This window comes from Heliangelus exortis, chromosome 1 (genome assembly GCF_036169615.1).
Source record: "Heliangelus exortis chromosome 1, bHelExo1.hap1, whole genome shotgun sequence".
NCBI lineage: Eukaryota > Metazoa > Chordata > Aves > Apodiformes > Trochilidae > Heliangelus > Heliangelus exortis.
Genome location: NC_092422.1, coordinates 59,676,206 through 59,694,798, shown reverse-complemented (window position 1 = coordinate 59,694,798; position 18,593 = coordinate 59,676,206). Strand labels below are relative to the sequence as shown.

At 43.7% G+C, this 18,593-nt stretch overlaps 1 protein-coding gene across 1 annotated transcript in view; it reads left to right on the top strand.

Moving 5' to 3' along the window:
- The window catches only part of SH3RF3 (SH3 domain containing ring finger 3), a 254,536-nt gene that overhangs the window by 203,649 nt on the left and 32,294 nt on the right, over nt 1-18,593 (top strand). Inside the window, exons 5-8 of the mRNA XM_071744291.1 lie at nt 2,165-2,265; nt 7,037-7,207; nt 10,531-10,781; nt 15,715-16,019. Coding sequence (XP_071600392.1) covers nt 2,165-2,265; nt 7,037-7,207; nt 10,531-10,781; nt 15,715-16,019 — 828 coding nt within the window. The remainder of the gene's footprint in view (nt 1-2,164; nt 2,266-7,036; nt 7,208-10,530; nt 10,782-15,714; nt 16,020-18,593) is intronic.

Genomic DNA, 18,593 nt, shown 5'->3' with positions numbered 1-18,593 from the left:
TAACAGGGAAGTTGTGGAAGCCACCACTGCCACTGCAAACAGGCAGATACAGGAGGCTTAGACCCCTATGCTGCTTTCCAGGCTTGAGCTTCTGTTTTTCTCAAGTCAGGTTGGCTTAGTCCATGATGCCTGCAGTGGACACTCCTACCTGGGATAGCAGCACCTCTGCAAACTTCACAGAGGAGTGGAGAGAGAGGATTGTAGGAGGTAAGGGAGGAGTAGCACGTGGCTTACCCAGCTGCCATCATCTCTGCCTCTACAGTTGCACCCTAAGGCTGTTCACTCAGCCCTCTTTTATCATCAGGTAAAAACAAAATGGTTTGTCCTACCAGCAAAGGGTGGGGACCAATCTGTTTTCCGTTTCCTTGGAAGCAATTTCTTTACCTCAGAGCAGACACACACTGGTGGCACAACATGAAGGAGTTCGAACCAATTCATTTCTCACTTATCTCTTGAGTGAGGCTGCTGCCAAGACTCTGTGCAGCATCTTCTGCAATCCCTAAACCCATTAACCAGCTCAAAATAACAAATCAAGGATCATTCTCCAGCTATCCCCACATTTTTGAGTGGGTTGGCGTTTTTTTTTTCCTGTAAGTTGATATTATCTCAACTGACACGACAGGGAGGATTAATAAAGCCTTAGTCACAGAACTGGAAGGAGTGCTTACTTTTACTCATAGGACTAAGAGTTGTCTGGAACTTTCCTTGTTTGAGCAAGCAGCCAGAAAATGAGGGGAAATAATGAGAAAAAGGAGATGTAGTTGTCACTAGAACTTCATGATTGAGTGTAGGTGTTAGTGAAAGACAGCTTGCTGCCTGTTGCCAAAAGCTTTGGAATTGCAGAGCAGTGTCTTCATATTTTGCTGCATGATTTCCTAATGATACTGTGTTAATAAACAGCAAATCAATATAGCTTAGCAATACACCATTGAGACATGACACTGTAATAACTACATGTGCCTCTTAGGAATACAGTGACCTTGAAATCCAATAATTAAGTTGCCCTGTAAGCCTTGGTTTAATTTTGTGTGTTAGTTTAACTTGGTGTCATTTGTAAGTGCAAAAAATGTCCCTATGTTTATGTTCCCAGAATAAATCATATTTACTGTTAGATAGTATTTGGAACCAGAAAGGCTGCACTGGAGGTCTGTGAACTGCTCAGATTCTTTGCTGCATGTAACCAGCTCTGTCTGAACCTGCAATTTGTGCATAAATTTGAGATCCTACTTTGTAGAGCCATTCTTCGTAGGAATATGGATTCAGCATTTGATTAAACTAACTGAAAAAATATTTTCCTCAAGTAAACCATTACAAGTCCCATCAGCCCAGCTCTGTCCTGTCTTTGCAGCAAAGATCTGTTGCTACAGGCCTTGGCATTACATGGCATTACTTCAGGAGAAATTTCCAGTCAGAGTTCATTTTTTACATAGATGAATGAAACTTCAGTGAAACCACACAAAACAGTTTGCCCCACATACTTTTGCTGAGGATTAAACTTTGAAAAATGAACTATTAGGTTTAGAATTGCCTTTCGATATTAATAGCTGAGAAAGATCAGGCTGTTCCTCTATGACAGAAGGGATTTATTTGCTGTGGCAAGAGTGGAGTGGGTCCTACTTTCTCTACTGAATGGTATTCCTGGTTTAAGTTGTGTTGTCACCTTTTTCTTAAGGAGGAGACTACTCCTGATGATTAAAACAGTACAGAGGTGGGATTTCATTTTGGAAATTCAGTGGTATGTTGCCCATAGATCCATAACCATTAACCAAAAGAGTGCAAATGTTAAAACAAGCTTTTGAGGAGAAAAGGTTATCTTTACCAAAGAATGTACTATTGCAGAGATATTTGTGCTGAGCTGGTTTTACAAAGCAGCCAAGTAATTTTGCATTCTAAATCACTTAAGAGCTGCACACAAGGCATAGCTAAAATTCTCTGACAGGTACGTGGAAATACTGTTAATAACCTAATATCCTCTGTGTCAGAAATGTATTTTTGGAATGTGTAAGGCTAAAAGATTTGGGGTTTAATGCAGTATCATGGTTATAAAATCTTGACATTGATAAAAAGGTGTGATTTTTTTTTTCTTCTGCCTTCACCCCGTGGCATTTTAGGAAATGGTAAGCTTCGTCTTAACCCTTGTACATTCTTCTTTGTGTATTTTCAGGATTCCTCTTCTATTGGAACAACCACGGTGGCTGGTCCCAGGACAAGTGCAATAATTGGAGATCAGGGAACACCACCGAAGGTCCAGCTCCCCCTTAATATGTAAGCAGCTCATCTCAGTCACTGTGTACTCTTTGTTTCCAATTGTGTGTGCATGTATTTGAAATCTGAAAGCCTGAATTTCAACTCGGGAGCATTCTGAGAGAGGTTGCAGTGTCATACATGACCCAGCATCTGCTGAAATTGAAAAATGAGTAGAGAAAGGCAAGACTTCCCCTTTCTTTATGAGCCCTTTTAGACTCCTGGTATATTTATTACAGCTGCATGAATCACTGTGAAGCAAAAAGAATGCCTCTGGGCTACAGAATATTTTCTGCCTTCATTTAAAACTCTTCAAAAAAAATGTAGCTTCATGCAATCAGATACCTCAGACATTTATCATTAACCAAAAAAATTACCCAACTGCATTTTTTCAGTGCCATAAACAAAGGCAATGAGTGAACCTTGTATTTTGGGCACATGGGCTTATTGAATTGTGTGTAGAATAACAGAAGGTTGGCTAGACACTGAACAAAAAGAGTAGACTTCGTTGTAATAAATCTCTTCAAGCCTGGCTGGTTTATCTGGTACCTGTCTAGTTAAGCTACTGAACCCTTTTGTCTCATCACATATACATTGTGAAACAAATATATAGACACATGTACATATGCACAACAGTATTTTAGGGGTTTATGGTATGGCTAAAAGAATAAGATCTGAAAATAACACAGCAAATCTGCTTGAAGGAGAATGGGGGACCTACAACAGAACCAAACCAAATCTGTTCTTCACTGCAGAGGTGAGATCTTCATACCTGAGGGGTATGAAAACCAAACATCTCTCAGAGCGAACTCATCATCTCCTTGTGGTCACCATGTGCAGCCTGTGGGACACAAATTTATTTCAAATAATGCTCAGACTAGGAAGCAGTAACTGGCAGTATTTCCAGTATTTAGTTGCTGAATCAGGACATTATCCAGCTCTCCAGCAATGCCCTTGCATCCATGCCTCAGCAAGCCTCCTCTTCTCCTTCCTATACTTCTCCTGTTGTCTCCACTGTGAATCAGCCTGGTAATCCAGTCTGTCATTTTGCATTTGCAAGCCAAATTCTAGTCAAAGAAGAAGCTTTATCTGAAAGCTGTAGCAGAACTGGGGAGTCACAACCTTAGACAGAGCCCAGGGGCCTCTGCTTTATAACTGGAGTCACAGACAGCTCCCCAACACTACAAACATGAGCTTAGCCCTTTTTGCAGGGAGCTTTTTATGAAGATTTTGGCTTCCTCTAGGTCCTACTCCCTAACCCTTAGTTAAAAATAACTTGCTATTACATTTTGTGAGATTTCAGCTTGTTGTTTTAACACTTTTTCTTGGTTGGAGAGTTTGCTAGTGAAGTTTCACACCTAAAATCTAGAGAAGGGTGAAATGTGTCCAACAGCTTTGGCTTAAGGCACATTCTGCCTCAGAAAAGGGGACCACTAGCACTGATCCCCTGCCAGAGGAAAAGTCCAAAAACCCTTTTTGGGTAAGAAGCTGCCTGCACTCAAATTGTTCTCAGTATCCTGCCAGCTCTCCCACAGCTCCCACTCCTTGAGCACACGGGACTTACACCTATCCCCAGTGGGACTGGCATGTCAGCTACAGCCAGGCATCAGAACCAGGATGGGCCTTTTGCTGGGTTTGGAGCATGTCTGAGGGATGGGATGCCATCCAGAGGGACCTGGACAAGCTTGAGGAGTAGGCCAAGGTCAACATCATGAGGTTATAAAGGCTGTCTGCAAGGTCCTGGGGAAGGAAGGGACTGAGAGCAGCCTTGCAGAGAATGACTTGGGGATACTCATGGATGAAAATCTGGACATGAGCCTGCAATGTGTCCTTGTAGCCCAGAAAGCCAATTGTATGCTGGGCTCCATAACAAGAAACTTGGGCAGCAGGTCAAGGGATGGGATTCTTCCCCTCTTTTCCACTCTTGTGAGACCTGACCTACAGTACTATGTTCAGTTCTGGGGTCCCCAACGTAAGAGGGACTGGATTAAGTCCAGAGAAGGATCATAAAAATGGTCAGAGACATGGAGCACTTTTTCAGTGAAGAAAGGCTGAGAGGGTTTGGGTTATTCAGCCTGGAGAAGAGAAGGCTCTGGGAAGACCTTGTTGCAGCCTTTCAATATATAAAGGGTACCTATAAGAAAGACTGGAACAAACTTTTTAGATGCATCTGTTGCAACAGAACAGGGGGTACTTGTTTTAAATTAATAGAGGGTAGATTTGTACTAGGTGTAAGGAAGACGTTTTATACAGTGAGGGTAGTGAGACACTGGAAGAGGTTTCCTGGAGAGGCAGTAGATGCATTCTCCCTGGAAACATTCAAGGTCAGGTTGCAGTGGGCTCTGAGCAACCTGACCTGGTGGAAGGTGTCCCTTCTCACTGCTGGAAGGTTGGACTAGGTGACCTTTCCTTCCAATCCAAACCATTCTACAGTTCTATGAATCTGCAATTCTATGATACTGGGGGAGACTCCCAAGGACAGGCATCCTCACTGCCCCACATCAGTGATGAGATTGCTGATACACAGAGAAAGTACCAATCACTTCCATTTTCCCAGTCATGTTATGTAGTTTTTACATACAAGTTTTCATATGCTTAGCAATACAAAGATTGCTCATTTTTGGCACGTAGTCAAAGCTGAGCTGGTGCACAGCTTTTAGTCTCTGCAAGGATTTTGACACTCTCTCTGGGGGATATTTAGGTCCACTGTGATGTTGGTTATTCAGGCTTACTAGAGGCTGAGTTGGGGTAATTTGTAGGGAGGAACAGAAAGAAACTTGTAGGAGTCATGGAAACAGCTGCAAGGAAAACCAGCCTATGATCTACTTAAGGGTAATTTTCCTTGCAGCTTGCTCCAGCATCTGTATGCTGAAATAATGTGAATTACATTATTACATGTAGACCCTTGGAGTAAAGGTTAAGTAAGTCTATCTGAAGTGCTTTGTCCTTGACCCCCTTTCTTAACTCCAGCTTCTGATTATGAGCCCTGTGTAAGTAGCAACTTAAAAAGAGGTAGTCAGTGCCACACTCTCTTCTCCCTGGAGTGAGTGCACTTGGCACTTTCCATTATGTCCTGGCAGAAGACTGTGCAGAAGGGTTAGCACTGAAGTGTCTAACCTTGTGTCATGTCAGAGGGATGCATTATAATGTTCTTCAATTCACATGTAGCCTCATGATTTCCATCAGGTAAACAGCTACAGACCTTCTCAAGACCACCTGATTGCAAAGACTGAACAAAGAGCATGCAGGATGGTTTCTCCCATCTGTTGACTAAAGAAAAATAGTTTCTCATTAGGTCTTTGTACCCCATGCACGTGGGAAACAGCCAGGCACATCAGCCTAAGCATTCCCCAAGGAACTCTTACCGAATATTTCATATTCTGCTCGTTACTGATGTTTATTTACTGCCTTTAGAATAAAAATAAGGAAATCTACTGGTACCATAAAGGAATAGAATCAGGAAAACTAACAGAATTTATTCATCTATTATATTTGCTGGAGAGCAGAAGTAAAAAGCCATATATCATTTTTATTGGCTGCAAGTCTACAATTACAACAGTTACAGTTTTCATTATTTCTCTGGTTCACTGCTGTAAGGTGGGCAGCAAGCCTTTCTCACAACCCCAAGCCTAAGAGCATTCTGCTGCACTTTGTAGTGTAAATGTACTTCCCATAAGTGTTTCCCCACTTGTCTTTGTCTCTCTACACTGCCTGTAATGCAGAAAGAAAAAAAAGAATCTCAAGAAGGTTCAACCTTGATCAAGAAAACCCTTTTTGCATTTGTAGAAAGGCAACAGTACCAAAATAAAATTGATATTTACAAAGGAAGTGTTGTTCCGTGTGTGCATTCTTGCAATCCTATACCAACTTTCCATCATTCCCTAAAGTGCAAGCAATCTTTCTTAATTATCAACAAGGATGTCTCTAAACAGAGAAAATACCTTTAGGGACTTCAAGTTGGAGTCATTTCACAATATTAGACACGTCCCTAATGTAGTGATGGAGGAACAAGAGAGAGATAAAAAGAAAGATTCTAAACAAAGGAAATAAATAAAAACTATAATCACATAAATAAATAAATAAATAAATCGACATACCGAGTCCTGAATTAAATATTTATTAGAATACTTGAATTTAAAACATCCAGTGCTGAATTCTACCTCTTTGCTTACTTAAGCAAAAATCCCCTTGCAGAATTTGGGCCTCTGTCACTTTTTGTTTTACCCACATGATACAAGGATTACCATAAGAGAACAGTTTGGTGTGTTGTTCTTAAAACTGGCCAGAATAAATAGCCTCGAGAAAGTTGCAATAAATCTGCTTTAAACTTTTATAAAGTAGTTCACCCATAAAAAAAGTTTCTTCTGAAAATCCACAGTAGAGGCAGCTCCCACCGTGAAGCATGTGAGTATATACTTCACCCAGATGTTAAGCTTTGCAAAGCCTCCCCACTCAGGTGCTGGTTATTCTGGCCGCCTCAATTGGCACGTCCTTCTGAAACTGCTGCCAAATTCTTAACTTTGGTGCTGCTTTGTGACAGCACTTACTTTGGTTCTGCCCTGGCTGAGAAGTATGTACAGCAAATTTCTAAATTGCCCCTTGATTTTAATCTGATTAGTTATTGCCTTATTCCCTTAGCACCCACTTGATCTTGTCTGCTTGGTAATGATGTCCCATTTCAACCACTGTTTCTGAGCAGTGTTTCTGCTCACTTTCTGCCCTGCAGGGCTGGAGTTGAAGCTGTGGTTGACATCAACTATGTGTTTTCTTTTTGTGTGACCTCTCCCCACAGCTACCTAGCCCTGTATGCCTACAAGCCTCAGAAGAACGATGAGCTGGAGCTCCGCAAGGGTGAGATGTACCGGGTCATTGAGAAGTGCCAGGATGGGTGGTTCAAGGGGACATCTCTGAGGAGTGGCATGTCTGGTGTCTTTCCAGGCAACTACGTGACACCTGTTTCAAGGTGAGGCTGCTGGCCAGGGTAGGTATACCTGCTGTGGGACTGGAAGGGATTCTGCACCTGGAGGATGCTGAAAACAATGTTGAAGTTCTGCTTTTAAATCATGTGCCCCTTCCAGAAATTTTCTGGTGGCAACATCATTCTTTGCAAAATTGGCTAATAAAACTTGCTGCTTGTAGCATTGGAATTTTATCCATGTTCTCAGAAGACTACACTAGTTGTGTTAGGTAGTGGCACAGACTTTACAAAGTCTGGCGTGCCCAGATTTTGTAAAGAATCTGTTGTAATCTATTGTAAAGAATCTGTTTGGTAATGATTTTTATTGCTATAAAACTACTGGACATGTGATGGGGACATACAAAGTAAGGAATATTTGTGTCTTGCCTTTCAGTAGCTCCTCATGTAGCTTTTGCTTCTCTTAAATCAAAGGTCTTGGACTGTTTGGATCAGGACTAATGCTTGAACAGTTAAAATTCAGAAGTGGTGGGACAGTGCAGTGATTTGTCTGATTTCAGCTGCCTTTGTCTCAGTTGCAAGAGGAAAGCAAAGAATAGTGTGTTTAGGGAGGAGTGCCATTTGTCAGAGTTTTATACTGTAAAGTATCAATCAAAGGTTGTTTTTGATCGAGGGCCCACTATGAAATAGTCTGCAAGATGAGGAGAAAGTTCATCAGTGTGCCTCAGACTGTTTTGCCCCATTCCTCCTTATCTCCTTGAGACCAGCCACAGATTTGCAAATCAGAATCACTGCTCCTTGTACACTCTCAGTCTTTCCTCCCACATGCATGCAAATGCCACCACATTTCACTCCTCTCTAGTGAAAGGCACCTCACAGCTCAGAAAGCATTGATCTTGCAAGATTGATCAACATTTGTTCCATTTTCAGTTTATGTCAAGTTTGTAAGATGTGGACTTAGCAAGACAAACAATTAAGAGAAGATTAGAAGACAATAACTAAGCCTGCTGACAGTCCTAATACTGAATTTCAGTCAAAAGACCATATTAATTAATGGAACCTTCACTGTTCATCAGCCTAAATGTATTTACCTGATTTTATGGAACCCTTTGGCTGCCCCCACTCCTTGCCTCTTCAGCTCTTAATTAGTAAAGAAGTTGATGCTGAAGTGTTGGTGATCTGAATCAGCAAGACTTTATTAAATGCAGCATGTCATGGCTAGAACAAGACAGAGAGAACTGCTAAAGGGCAAAAGTGCTTTCCACAAAACCTGAAAGCAGCTTTATGATTGTATTTATGATCCTGCGAGCTAATTAAGTTCCTGTGTAAATCACCCTCAGTGAGAACAGCAAGAAAAATCTTATAACAACAAAATCTCCTATTTGCTGCACTTTCAACTTCCTTTGTTCCCTTTTGACAGCAAAGCAGAAGATTAGATTCATATATGTGTTTTTCTGCCACTCCCTACAAAACCCAAGAGAAAGAAGTTGCCCATGAATTTAATAACACTGAAGTGGATTTTTAAGCTGTCAAAGCACATGAGTGAGCTGAGCATGGTGGAAAAAGGACAAGACTCTTTAGATGGGCGGACAGACGCAGGGCAGCAGAGAAAATTTCCCACATCCAGCATCTCTCCAGCTCTGTGGGAGTCACAGATAGTTTCCATACCTGTCAGTGTGCATGTTTGACTGGATGCAGTTTTCATTGGGATGTTAGGTGTGATTTTCTGGCAAATTCAATCTAGTGCAGATGGCCAAGCCAGCTCCAGCTGAACCTTGCTGCTGTCCTGCCAGCTTTTCACAGCAGATGACAGACAGTCAAGATTTCCATCTGCTGGGATTCCCAGCTTTCTCCTACCTGGAGGCTGACGAAAAAAACATTGAAGAAGAAAAACAAAACAAAACCGACAAACAGAACAACAAAAAAACCCGCAACAGATTCATTTAGCAAAATGTAATCCAAGCAAATATTTCATGGGTTTGATGAGTCAAAGATTTTATGACGCCTTAGTGTTTTCTTCCCTCCTATAATTTAGGTGGAGTGGGGATTGGGCAGAAGGGATCTTTTGTGCTTTTGGATGGTATCTTCTATCCTGTGTTTTGGTCTCTTTCTCTCAGAATTTCAATCTTTTGGCTCTTCCCCTTTCCACTCTTTTCTTAGGGTTGCTGCTTCTGTCTTTCTTGTCCTCTGAATTGGGACAGATTGTTCTGCACAACTACATGTTTCTGCTCTTTTCCTTTCTGTATTTCCACAAAATGATTTTGAGGCCCCAGAAATTCTTCTAGTTCCATCTCCCATAAATTGGTCTTGAACCCTTCTTATCTTCTTCTACCTTGCTAACCCCATGCATTTCCATTTCTTTCAACATACTTTGTTCGGTATCATATTCCCTTTGCTGTCCTTTCCTGGAGGAGGACCTTGGCACATGAAGCAGCCCAGGAGAGGAGAAGAGCACAAAATGACCCCCCTGTTTCATGGCATCTGCTGCTGGGGAGGAAATTACTCAGATATCTGAGTAAGAGACTTGAAGAAAGTGCTGCTGGGCAGCAGCTGAGTTTGTCCATTGCTGTCCCTTTGTCCTCTGCAGTGTCCTGCCTCAGTCAGGAAGTTTCTAGATAAGTGGTAAGAGGACCAATACTTGCTCTAGGCTGAACTCCTTATGTAGGAGAATCCTTGTTTCTTCCCTCTGATGTCTATTCAGCCACTCAGATGAAATACAAGCTATGCATGGAGCCTGAAGTGAGTAAGAAAAGAGGGAATGATTATTGTTTGGATTTCTTTTCCAGTAAAGTCAGCTGCACTCCCTTCCCCTTTGCATTTCCCCAGCATGTCTATGTTGGGGCTGGTTACATCAGTAGGGTAATTGCTCAGCCAAGCCAGGCCCTGCCAAGTCTGCTGCTTTTCAGTTCCCTTCAACAACCACACACATATTTGGTGTTATCCATCTTTTTTTCTCCCTGCGGGGCTGTGTGCAGGTTTGGTCCTAAGAAAAGATCTCCAAGACTGTTTTAATTATCACTCCATTAGTGCCTGCAAAACAGCCTCTGGCACACAGAATGACATTTGGGAGATATCTGTTTCTTCTGAATTTAGCTTGGTGATTTTACTAGAAATTATTCAGTCAGAAATGTAGCACAAGAAAAAAAGTGATAAGAAAAATTATCTTTTTTCCATTTTCACTTTGAACTTCTTCCCATAGGATGAAGGTGCGAAAACATCCCCCAGCACGCTCACAACCCTGTCCTGTGCAAATAAATATATCTCGTTTTATTTTAACACCTGAGAGGGCATCACCTTGAATTCCCTACATAACTGGGGGTGTTTAACTGGGTACCAACCTCATGCTTCCCCTGTGCCTTGTCTCCATGCAGGGTGCCAGTGGGAGCCGGGCAGCCCAGGAACAGCGGCACCGGGGGGGCTCCAACAACGAAAGGAGCCCCAGGAGCCATCCACCCCATGGGGACCTCTCACACCAACACCACCACTGCTGTCAGACCCGTGGTTCCTATCACTGTGCCTCAGACCCATCCCCAGCTACAGGCGGCCTCCCCGCAGCTGAATAACTGCTTGAGGTACTCAGCCCAGCAGCCAGCCAGCCAGACCCGCAACGCCATGCAGATGGGTATGTGTGTCTGTGTGTCTGTGTCTGTGTGTCTGTGTGTCTGTGTGTGCCTGGTGGGGCCCCTCGACCTGTCCTACCCCTCCAGTGCAAGGCTCTCCAGGCTGCCCCACGGCTCGCTTTCTCCTTTTAGTCACAGCTCAGTCAATGTGGAACAGAGTATGTTTTATTTGCTTGTAATATTTATGGGCCTCTATTGATCCCTGGGAACCACGTTATGTTTATCAGATTGTTCTGTTGCTACAGCTGAAATAGATTACAGTGTTTACAAATATTTATACAATTTATCTGAGTGAAAGCAAGCAGCACCCCGCATACTGAGGAGATTAATGGTTCCGAGTCCGGTTGGATTGCTGAAGGAAAAATACCGCCCTTATCACAGGGCAAGTAACACACAACTTAAAATTAAGAAGCATTTCATTGGGCTTCAGGGATGAAAGGTATTTATTAGGAAGAACAGGACCCAGCGTTAACGATAAAGCAAAAGATCTGAAAAAATACTGCCACCTTTTTGAAATGAGAATAAGAGCTTCTCACGCTGGGGGGCCTCTGTTCTTTCTCGGTTTCCTTTCTGATGTACAGCATAATTTTCTAGAGTACAATTTATCCCCTTTTCCCTGATGTTAAACAGCTCTGATGTTGAAGAAAGTAAAAGTAAATCCTGTGGTGGAACTTTATAGCAAAATTTAAAGCATTTTGTTTCTGATATTTTATAGGGATGTGAGCCATTGTGTTTACAAAGGTAGATGAGTAAGTACTGTGACTGCTGAAAACCGAGCTCTTAGATATAAAACAGAGCAGGCACAAATGAGAAATACACTGCAGTGTAAGTCACAGATCCATACATTCTGAAGCCAGAAGGCACCATTATGACTGTCTAATCTCACCTCCTGCACAGTCCAGACCAAAGGGAAGAAAAGTTAATCAAATACATGTGAATCTGAATCTCAAGCAGTGCAAATGCTTCTGCTCAAAAAACGGTGGCAGGACACACAGCAGCTGTGTCACACTGGGGAATAATTGATTTATCCTCCTTTTGTCTAGTTAAGAAAGTGCTGCTTTCTTAAGCAGTCACACCCTTCCAAAAGCCTTTCTGCTCCCACAGTGCAGAGGCAGAAATGCTCCCTTTTCAGCAAGGCTCTCAGGAAGCATTCAGGTGCTCCTGGTGCCTTCCATGCCCATAGCAAAAGGCAGAGGGACTCCTCTGAAACTGAGGTGATGGGTCATTTTGCACCATGCACCTGGCATGCCCAACACCTTCCTTCCACAGGGCTGCTGTGATACACCCCCAGTATCCTCCCTGATCTGACATTGCTCCTCCAGATCACTGACATCTTAAAGTGCTGAGGGCTGTCAGACAGGGTGATCCAGGGACCACAGAGCTGCTTCAAAAACTTCTGAAGTGAGGAGTTCTCCAGCCTTTCCAAAAGGTTCATGAGATTCTTATTTTAATTAAATAAATCTGCCAGGACAAATAAAGAAAAAATTTCAAGTTTATCAATATTTTTCTCCAAAATGGATGTCCTTACCAGTATGTTGTGGACCAAAGCCCCTCAAAAGGTTTCTATAGTTCTGCAGGACAGGGCAATGCACAGTGACTTTTGGAAGAGCTTTCCACAAGAGTTGAGCTAGCACGGCATTCAAATCCCATTTTTGTTGTCTTGTAATATACATGAGTAACAAATCAATTTTGCAGAAGGCCACTAATGTAAGAATACCCCCCAAATGAAATATGAGTGGTGTAGAACAAAAATAACCATCAGTGAGCATTGCTAATTAATAGCATGTTTGATGCAGCATAGTCCAGATCCAGATCCCAGAGCAAAGGCATACATTGTAACAGTAAGCAGATGAAATTACAGAATAAAATGTGAGAGCTCTGCTCAGAGCTGATTTTTCTCAAGCCATTTATTTTGCTGTTTCTCATGTTTTCTTTTTCCTTTGTGTCTGGAAACACTGAGTCCTACATGAAAGATATACCTAATATGATTATCTAATCAGTCTTCTGCATCCAAGTACATGCAGTGAAATTCCATTATTGTGCTTTTTCTCTAAAGTTAGGAAAGCCATTGCTCCCTACAACCAGTAGTTCAAAACCGTGACCCTGCAAGCTTAACCATCCCAGAAAATGAAATTTCTAGCAGCAGTGGTTGCTTATCACACAGGTTCCGAATGGGAAAATCAGAAGGAGGCAATCACTTCAAGATAACAAGTGGTGCCCTGTCTGGCTTCCTGGAAAAAAATTGCTCTTTACAGTGTATGTTCTTGACAATCCAGGGAGAAGGAAATGGTAATTAGTAGTGACAATAATCTTGAAGTCTTCAATAACGACTTTCGGGCCCTTCCTCATTCTACATGGTAAAAGAAAATTAAGTTCAAGACTCATTAATGATAGTTTGGTTGATTTTCTATGAGCAACATTAAGGAGTTGCTGTGAGAAAGAATCATGTAATCTTTGGAGGTGCTAATCTGATGATCACTGGCCCATGATGTCCAGCATTGCTTTAGATAATAGTGCATAAGGCTGGGGAAAGAAATTCCCTCCTGGCAGGAGTGCTCAGCTGGTAGAGTGAGTATGATTAATGGCACTCTTTATCCCATAAGTCACTGGTAATGGGTGCTGCTGTTAACCACAGAAACAGAAAATAGTGGCTTGAGTCGTTCTACCATTGTTGTTTTGTTATAGATTGAGTGAACTCCAGCTGCATAAAAATTTATTCTTCAGCTGAATTTGTAAGAAAACCACAGATCAGAGTGGGTCAGAAGTTCTCCAGGAAAATGGTTCTTGGTCAAATAAAAGATTATTTGCTGAACTCAAAGGTTTTTGTCAGGAGTGGATGTAGTTCAGCCAGACTTGAACTGTGAACCTGTCCTGGCTCAAATTACAGATACTAGACAGCTGCCCAGAGCTGCTCTCAAAAGAGAAGAACAGAGCAGTGAGCGTATCCTATGTTTTCACATCTCAGGTGAATGCCCTGAAATGAAGCTATTGTGAGGTGGATAAGCAGATTGTGCTCAGAAAAATGTTCCAAGTTTCAAATTTTGCACTGAGGCAGAACTGTGAAACCTTGAAATCATTTGTGAAATGGGCGTTATCCAGACAATCCTACTACTGAATTATTTAGGTGAGGGAATATCTGAGGGTGGTCTTGGCTTTTGGTCTGTACGTACTTGTGTATGTAGCTTACACCTAAGCAATGAACCCACCTGGAAGTCAAAGGCAGCATCATTGTGGAAAGGGACCTGGAGTTTTGTCACACTTTTTGCAACATGAGGCATGCAACAGGCTCCTAAATCCCTGGAGCACTGACCCTGTAAGTGTGTTGTGGTCACCATTAAACAGATGAGTGCTAATTCTTAGTTCCTAGTGCTTGTAGGCAGAGGAAGCAAGGCTAAAAGGCACTGCGTGGTCCCTTAGGGACTTTGCTGGCAGAGACAAATCTGAGCTCGGAAATCCCTCTGTGGATTTCTGCTTAATTTATCTTGTGCAGCACAGTGATGCGCTGTTGATCATTTTGTTGGGGCTGCAAAGGGGGACCTTCCTTTGTAATTGCAGTTTGCAAGGTTGGCGTGGATCATCTGGGATAACCCTTTAGGTCCCACGTTGCATTACTCCCAAGCCTATCAGATTAGGAGAGGCTGCTGGTTTGGAAACCAGCTTGTCTGGAATGAGATAAGGTATTTTAAAATGACAACAGGCTTTTAATTTCTTTCCGGGCACAGGCAGGGATGGTCAGGTCATTCCCCCATCACATCACTAGGCAGGACCAACTGCAGACAGGACTCTCACAGATGGGAGGGGGATTTCCAGGATTGAGGAAGAAAAGCAGGCTGAGATATCCCGGGTTAAGGCTAAGTGGTGTCCCCCAGGGATCAGTGTTGGGCCCAGTTCTATTTAATATCTTTATTGATGATTTAGATGAGGGGATTGAGTCCATCATCAGCAAATTTGCAGATGACACTAAGCTGGGGGGAAGTGTCGATCAGCTGGAAGGCAGGAGGGCTCTGCAGAGGGTCCTGAACAGACTGGAGAGTTGGGCTGATTCCAATGGGATGAGGTTCAACAAAGCCAAGTGCCGGGTCCTACACTTTGGCCACAACAACCCCATGGCGAGCTCCAGGATGGGCACAGAGTGGCTGAGAGCAGCCAGGCAGAAAGGGACCTGGGAGTCTGGATTGACAGGAAGCTGAACATGAGCCAGCAGTGTGCCCAGGTGGCCAAGAAGGCCAAGGGCATCCTGGCCTGGATCAGGAACAGCGTGGCCAGCAGGGCCAGGGAAGGGATTCTGCCCCTGTACTCAGCCCTGGTGAGGCCACACCTCGAGTCCTGTGTCCAGTTCTGGGCCCCTCAGTTCAGGAAGGATATTGAGGTCCTGGAGCAGGTCCAAAGGAGGGCAACCAGGCTGGTGAAGGGACTCGAGCACAGATCCTATGAGGAGAGGCTGAGGGAGCTGGGGGTGTTCAGCCTGGAGAAGAGGAGGCTCAGAGGAGACCTCATCACTCTCTACAACTCCCTGAAAGGAGGGGGTAGCCAGGTGGGGGTTGGTCTCTTTTCCCAGGCAACTCTCAGCAAGACAAGAGGGCACGGTCTCAAGTTGTGCCGGGGGAGGTTTAGGTTGGACATTAGAAAGAATTTCTTTACTGAGGGGGTGATCAAGCATTGGAATGGGCTGCCCAGGGAAGTGGTAGATTCTCCATCCCTGGAGATATTTAAAAAGAGACTGGATGTGGCACTCAGTGCCATGGTCTGGTAACTGCAGCAGTAGTGGATCAAGAGTTGGACTTGATGATCTCTGAGGTCCCTTCCAACCCAGCCAATTCTATGATTCTATGCTGCTCCCCAGCACATCGTGGCATCCTTGGCCGCCGGTGGGCGAGGTCTGGGAGCGCCCGGGGTGCAGAGGTGGCTTAACCATTCCCTGTCCTCCCTCCACAGCTCACCCCCCAGTGCCAGCCCCGGAGCGTCCCACAGCCACGGTCTCACCCCTGCGGACACCCAGCTCGCCTTCCCGCCTGCCAGCGACGTCCATCCGGCCTCACCCCGCCGTCTCCCCGCAGCACGGCCACCAGCCCCCGCCCCCCGGGGCCCGGACCCTCATCCCTCTCACCTCCGCCGCTGCTGCCATCACCCCACCCAATGTCAGCGCAGCCCACCTCAATGGCGAGGCGGGAGGAGGGTCCCTGGGTGGCCCTGTCACCCCTGGCCCCACCGGCAAAGCTGAGGAGAGGAAGAACGAGAAGGTAAGGGCTGCCAAGCCACCGCTGCACCCCACGCTCCCGCCACCCCTCCCCTCCCATGGGGCTATCAAGAAGGGACTCTGCAGACACCCTAGGGGGGGTGGGAGTCAGGTTGTGTCACCTACCTGCTTGGGCATCCTCATCTCATGTTTTTTTCACACTTCATCCTTTTCTGGGCCCATCCCTGGCACTTCTCTCATGGTAACCACTCACAGGTGGGGAATGAGGCTGAGCTGCTATCTGGCTGAATTTATGTGTTTCTTCTGGTGACCAGCACCCCGATCTGCATACTTGCAATGATGCAGAAAGACATTATAGCAGGGTCTTGGTCATAAAAACTGGATGGCCAAGGCAGAAGCCATCTGCCTCATTGCATGGAAGAAGATGCCAGAGGTACCAACCCCAGCGTGGTAGGAAGAGGCACAGTAGAACACTGGCTCATGAGCAGCAGGATCTGTTTTACTTCTCCAGACACATCTCAGTTCTTTGCTTAAGCTTCTATTGCAGTGGCACAGCCAAAGAGGGAGAAGGAAATTAAATGCAATTCATTTGGACATAGGTACGCTGCTCTGTAAGTCAAACTCTTAAGAGCCAGCAGCTCAACTCTATGCACCTTGCTAAGGGAAGCCAGCATTGAGAGCTTCTTAAAGTACTCAGACTCTTAGGTTCTTGGCAAATATTTTGTTTTCACCAGATGTTTACACTATGTTAGCAGTTCCCATTTGCTGAGGGTTATCCCCATAATGCCTGTCAGAGCCCACTGATATGTACTGTCTGCTGGAAGCAAACTCCTGGTTTGTATCTGAGTAGGAAGAAGAGATGAAGGGGCTTGCTTTTTCTTTGGACCTGCAAAAAACTCTGACCTTACTCTCCCTGAGCTTTTATGTGGTGATAAGCACATGTAGGGAAGGCATTCACATTGTACTTGGTAATTAGGCTGCAGGTCTCTCATGTGGTCAGGGTCACAGACAGTTCCAGCCCTAGTGTTAGAAGATGAGGAATACAAGTTTTTAAATCCTTCCCTTAATCCTGTCTTGAATTTTCTCTGAGTGCTTTTTTGGTGAAAGAAGGGTGTAGGGCTGTTGTCCCAGATGTGAAATATAGGTGCTTGTTTTCAAAGAATCACTTCCAAGTGTGCATCAAGGACTTCATGGTGTTCAAGCAGAACAATGTCTGCCACTTCTGCAAGCTCAAGGAAATGTATGGTATTTGACAGAAGGTGATAAATCTGCATGTTACCGCAGAGCTTTGTGTACTGGCATATTTAAGACTTCCTAAAACATAGTGTGCTATTCTTTAGGTCCACATATTTTAATTCATATGGGACTGAACACTGAAATTTCCTGTGGGAAACTTTATTGAGTCCTTTCTGAAGATACTGGTTAACATTTCCTGAACTAAAGTTACTGAATTTGAATGCAGGGAAGTAAAGTTATGACTTTCTGAGGTCCCAGGATGAAAAAGAGAATCAAATGGAATCATAGAATCATAGAATGGTTTGGGTTGGAAGGGACCTTTGAAGCTCATCTAGTCCAACCCTACTGTGCTGAGCAGGAACATCAACTGGATTAGGTTGCTCAGAGCCCTGTCCAACCTGACCCTGAATGTTTTCAGGGATGGGGCTTCTACCATCTCTCTCATATACTGTATGATTGCAATGAGTGTTACTAAAGACTAGTACAATATCTAGGAACTATCAGATAGAAGTGAGAATAAAAATTGTCATCTCTGACTGAATTGGAAGGTGCATAACTGTGTCCTGTGTTGAACAGTATATCCCTGAATGCCTTCCATGTCATATTTCACTTTTAGAAAGATGTTATTTAACAATTCTTCCTCTCCTTTTAGAAGCTGTGACTGATACTTGGCCAGTTAGGTTGTGCTCCTATCCTTTGCATAAACCAGTTTAAACCAAATATCTCTTTGAAGCAATTGAGTGACAGACTAGTATTGTAAGTACTGAAAAAAAAGTCAGAGCTGGGCCATCTCTGCAACCCCTCATAATATTTCCAAAATGGAGGCTAGTTGGGCAGGTTTTTGGGAAATGGGGAACAGATGTGACACTGAGAAGGATTATCTGCTAAGAAAGGCAATATCTGTTATCACTACACCTGACAGGGGAAAAAACTAAAAACAGAAGCAGGGGCATAACTAGTAAACTGCCAGATAAGCAAAGGTTGAAAGCAATTTATCTGACTTCTGTTTCATCATATTTATCAGTCGGGTACTTTAAGATGACAGGAACAGAGCGGATGTTAGTAAGAGGAATAGTAGTAAGGTCTTCAGATATGCTGGAAACAGGATGGAAGAAATGCACAGGTAATTATCTCCTGAGAAAGTGAGATTAGCAAATCATACCTAATGTAAATTGCAGTATGCCATAAAATTTACATTGTTGTTGAAATCATCAATTTTTGACATCTCATCAAATTACTACATTTAATCTCAGCTTTGTCTTTCCTGTTTCTTTTGTTGGATTCCCATGAGGATGAGGGCTGAATGACAGGAGGGAGAACATTTTTGGGGAAACATTCTCTTGTTATTAACCACATTTTTCTTTCACACACTGATTGTCAA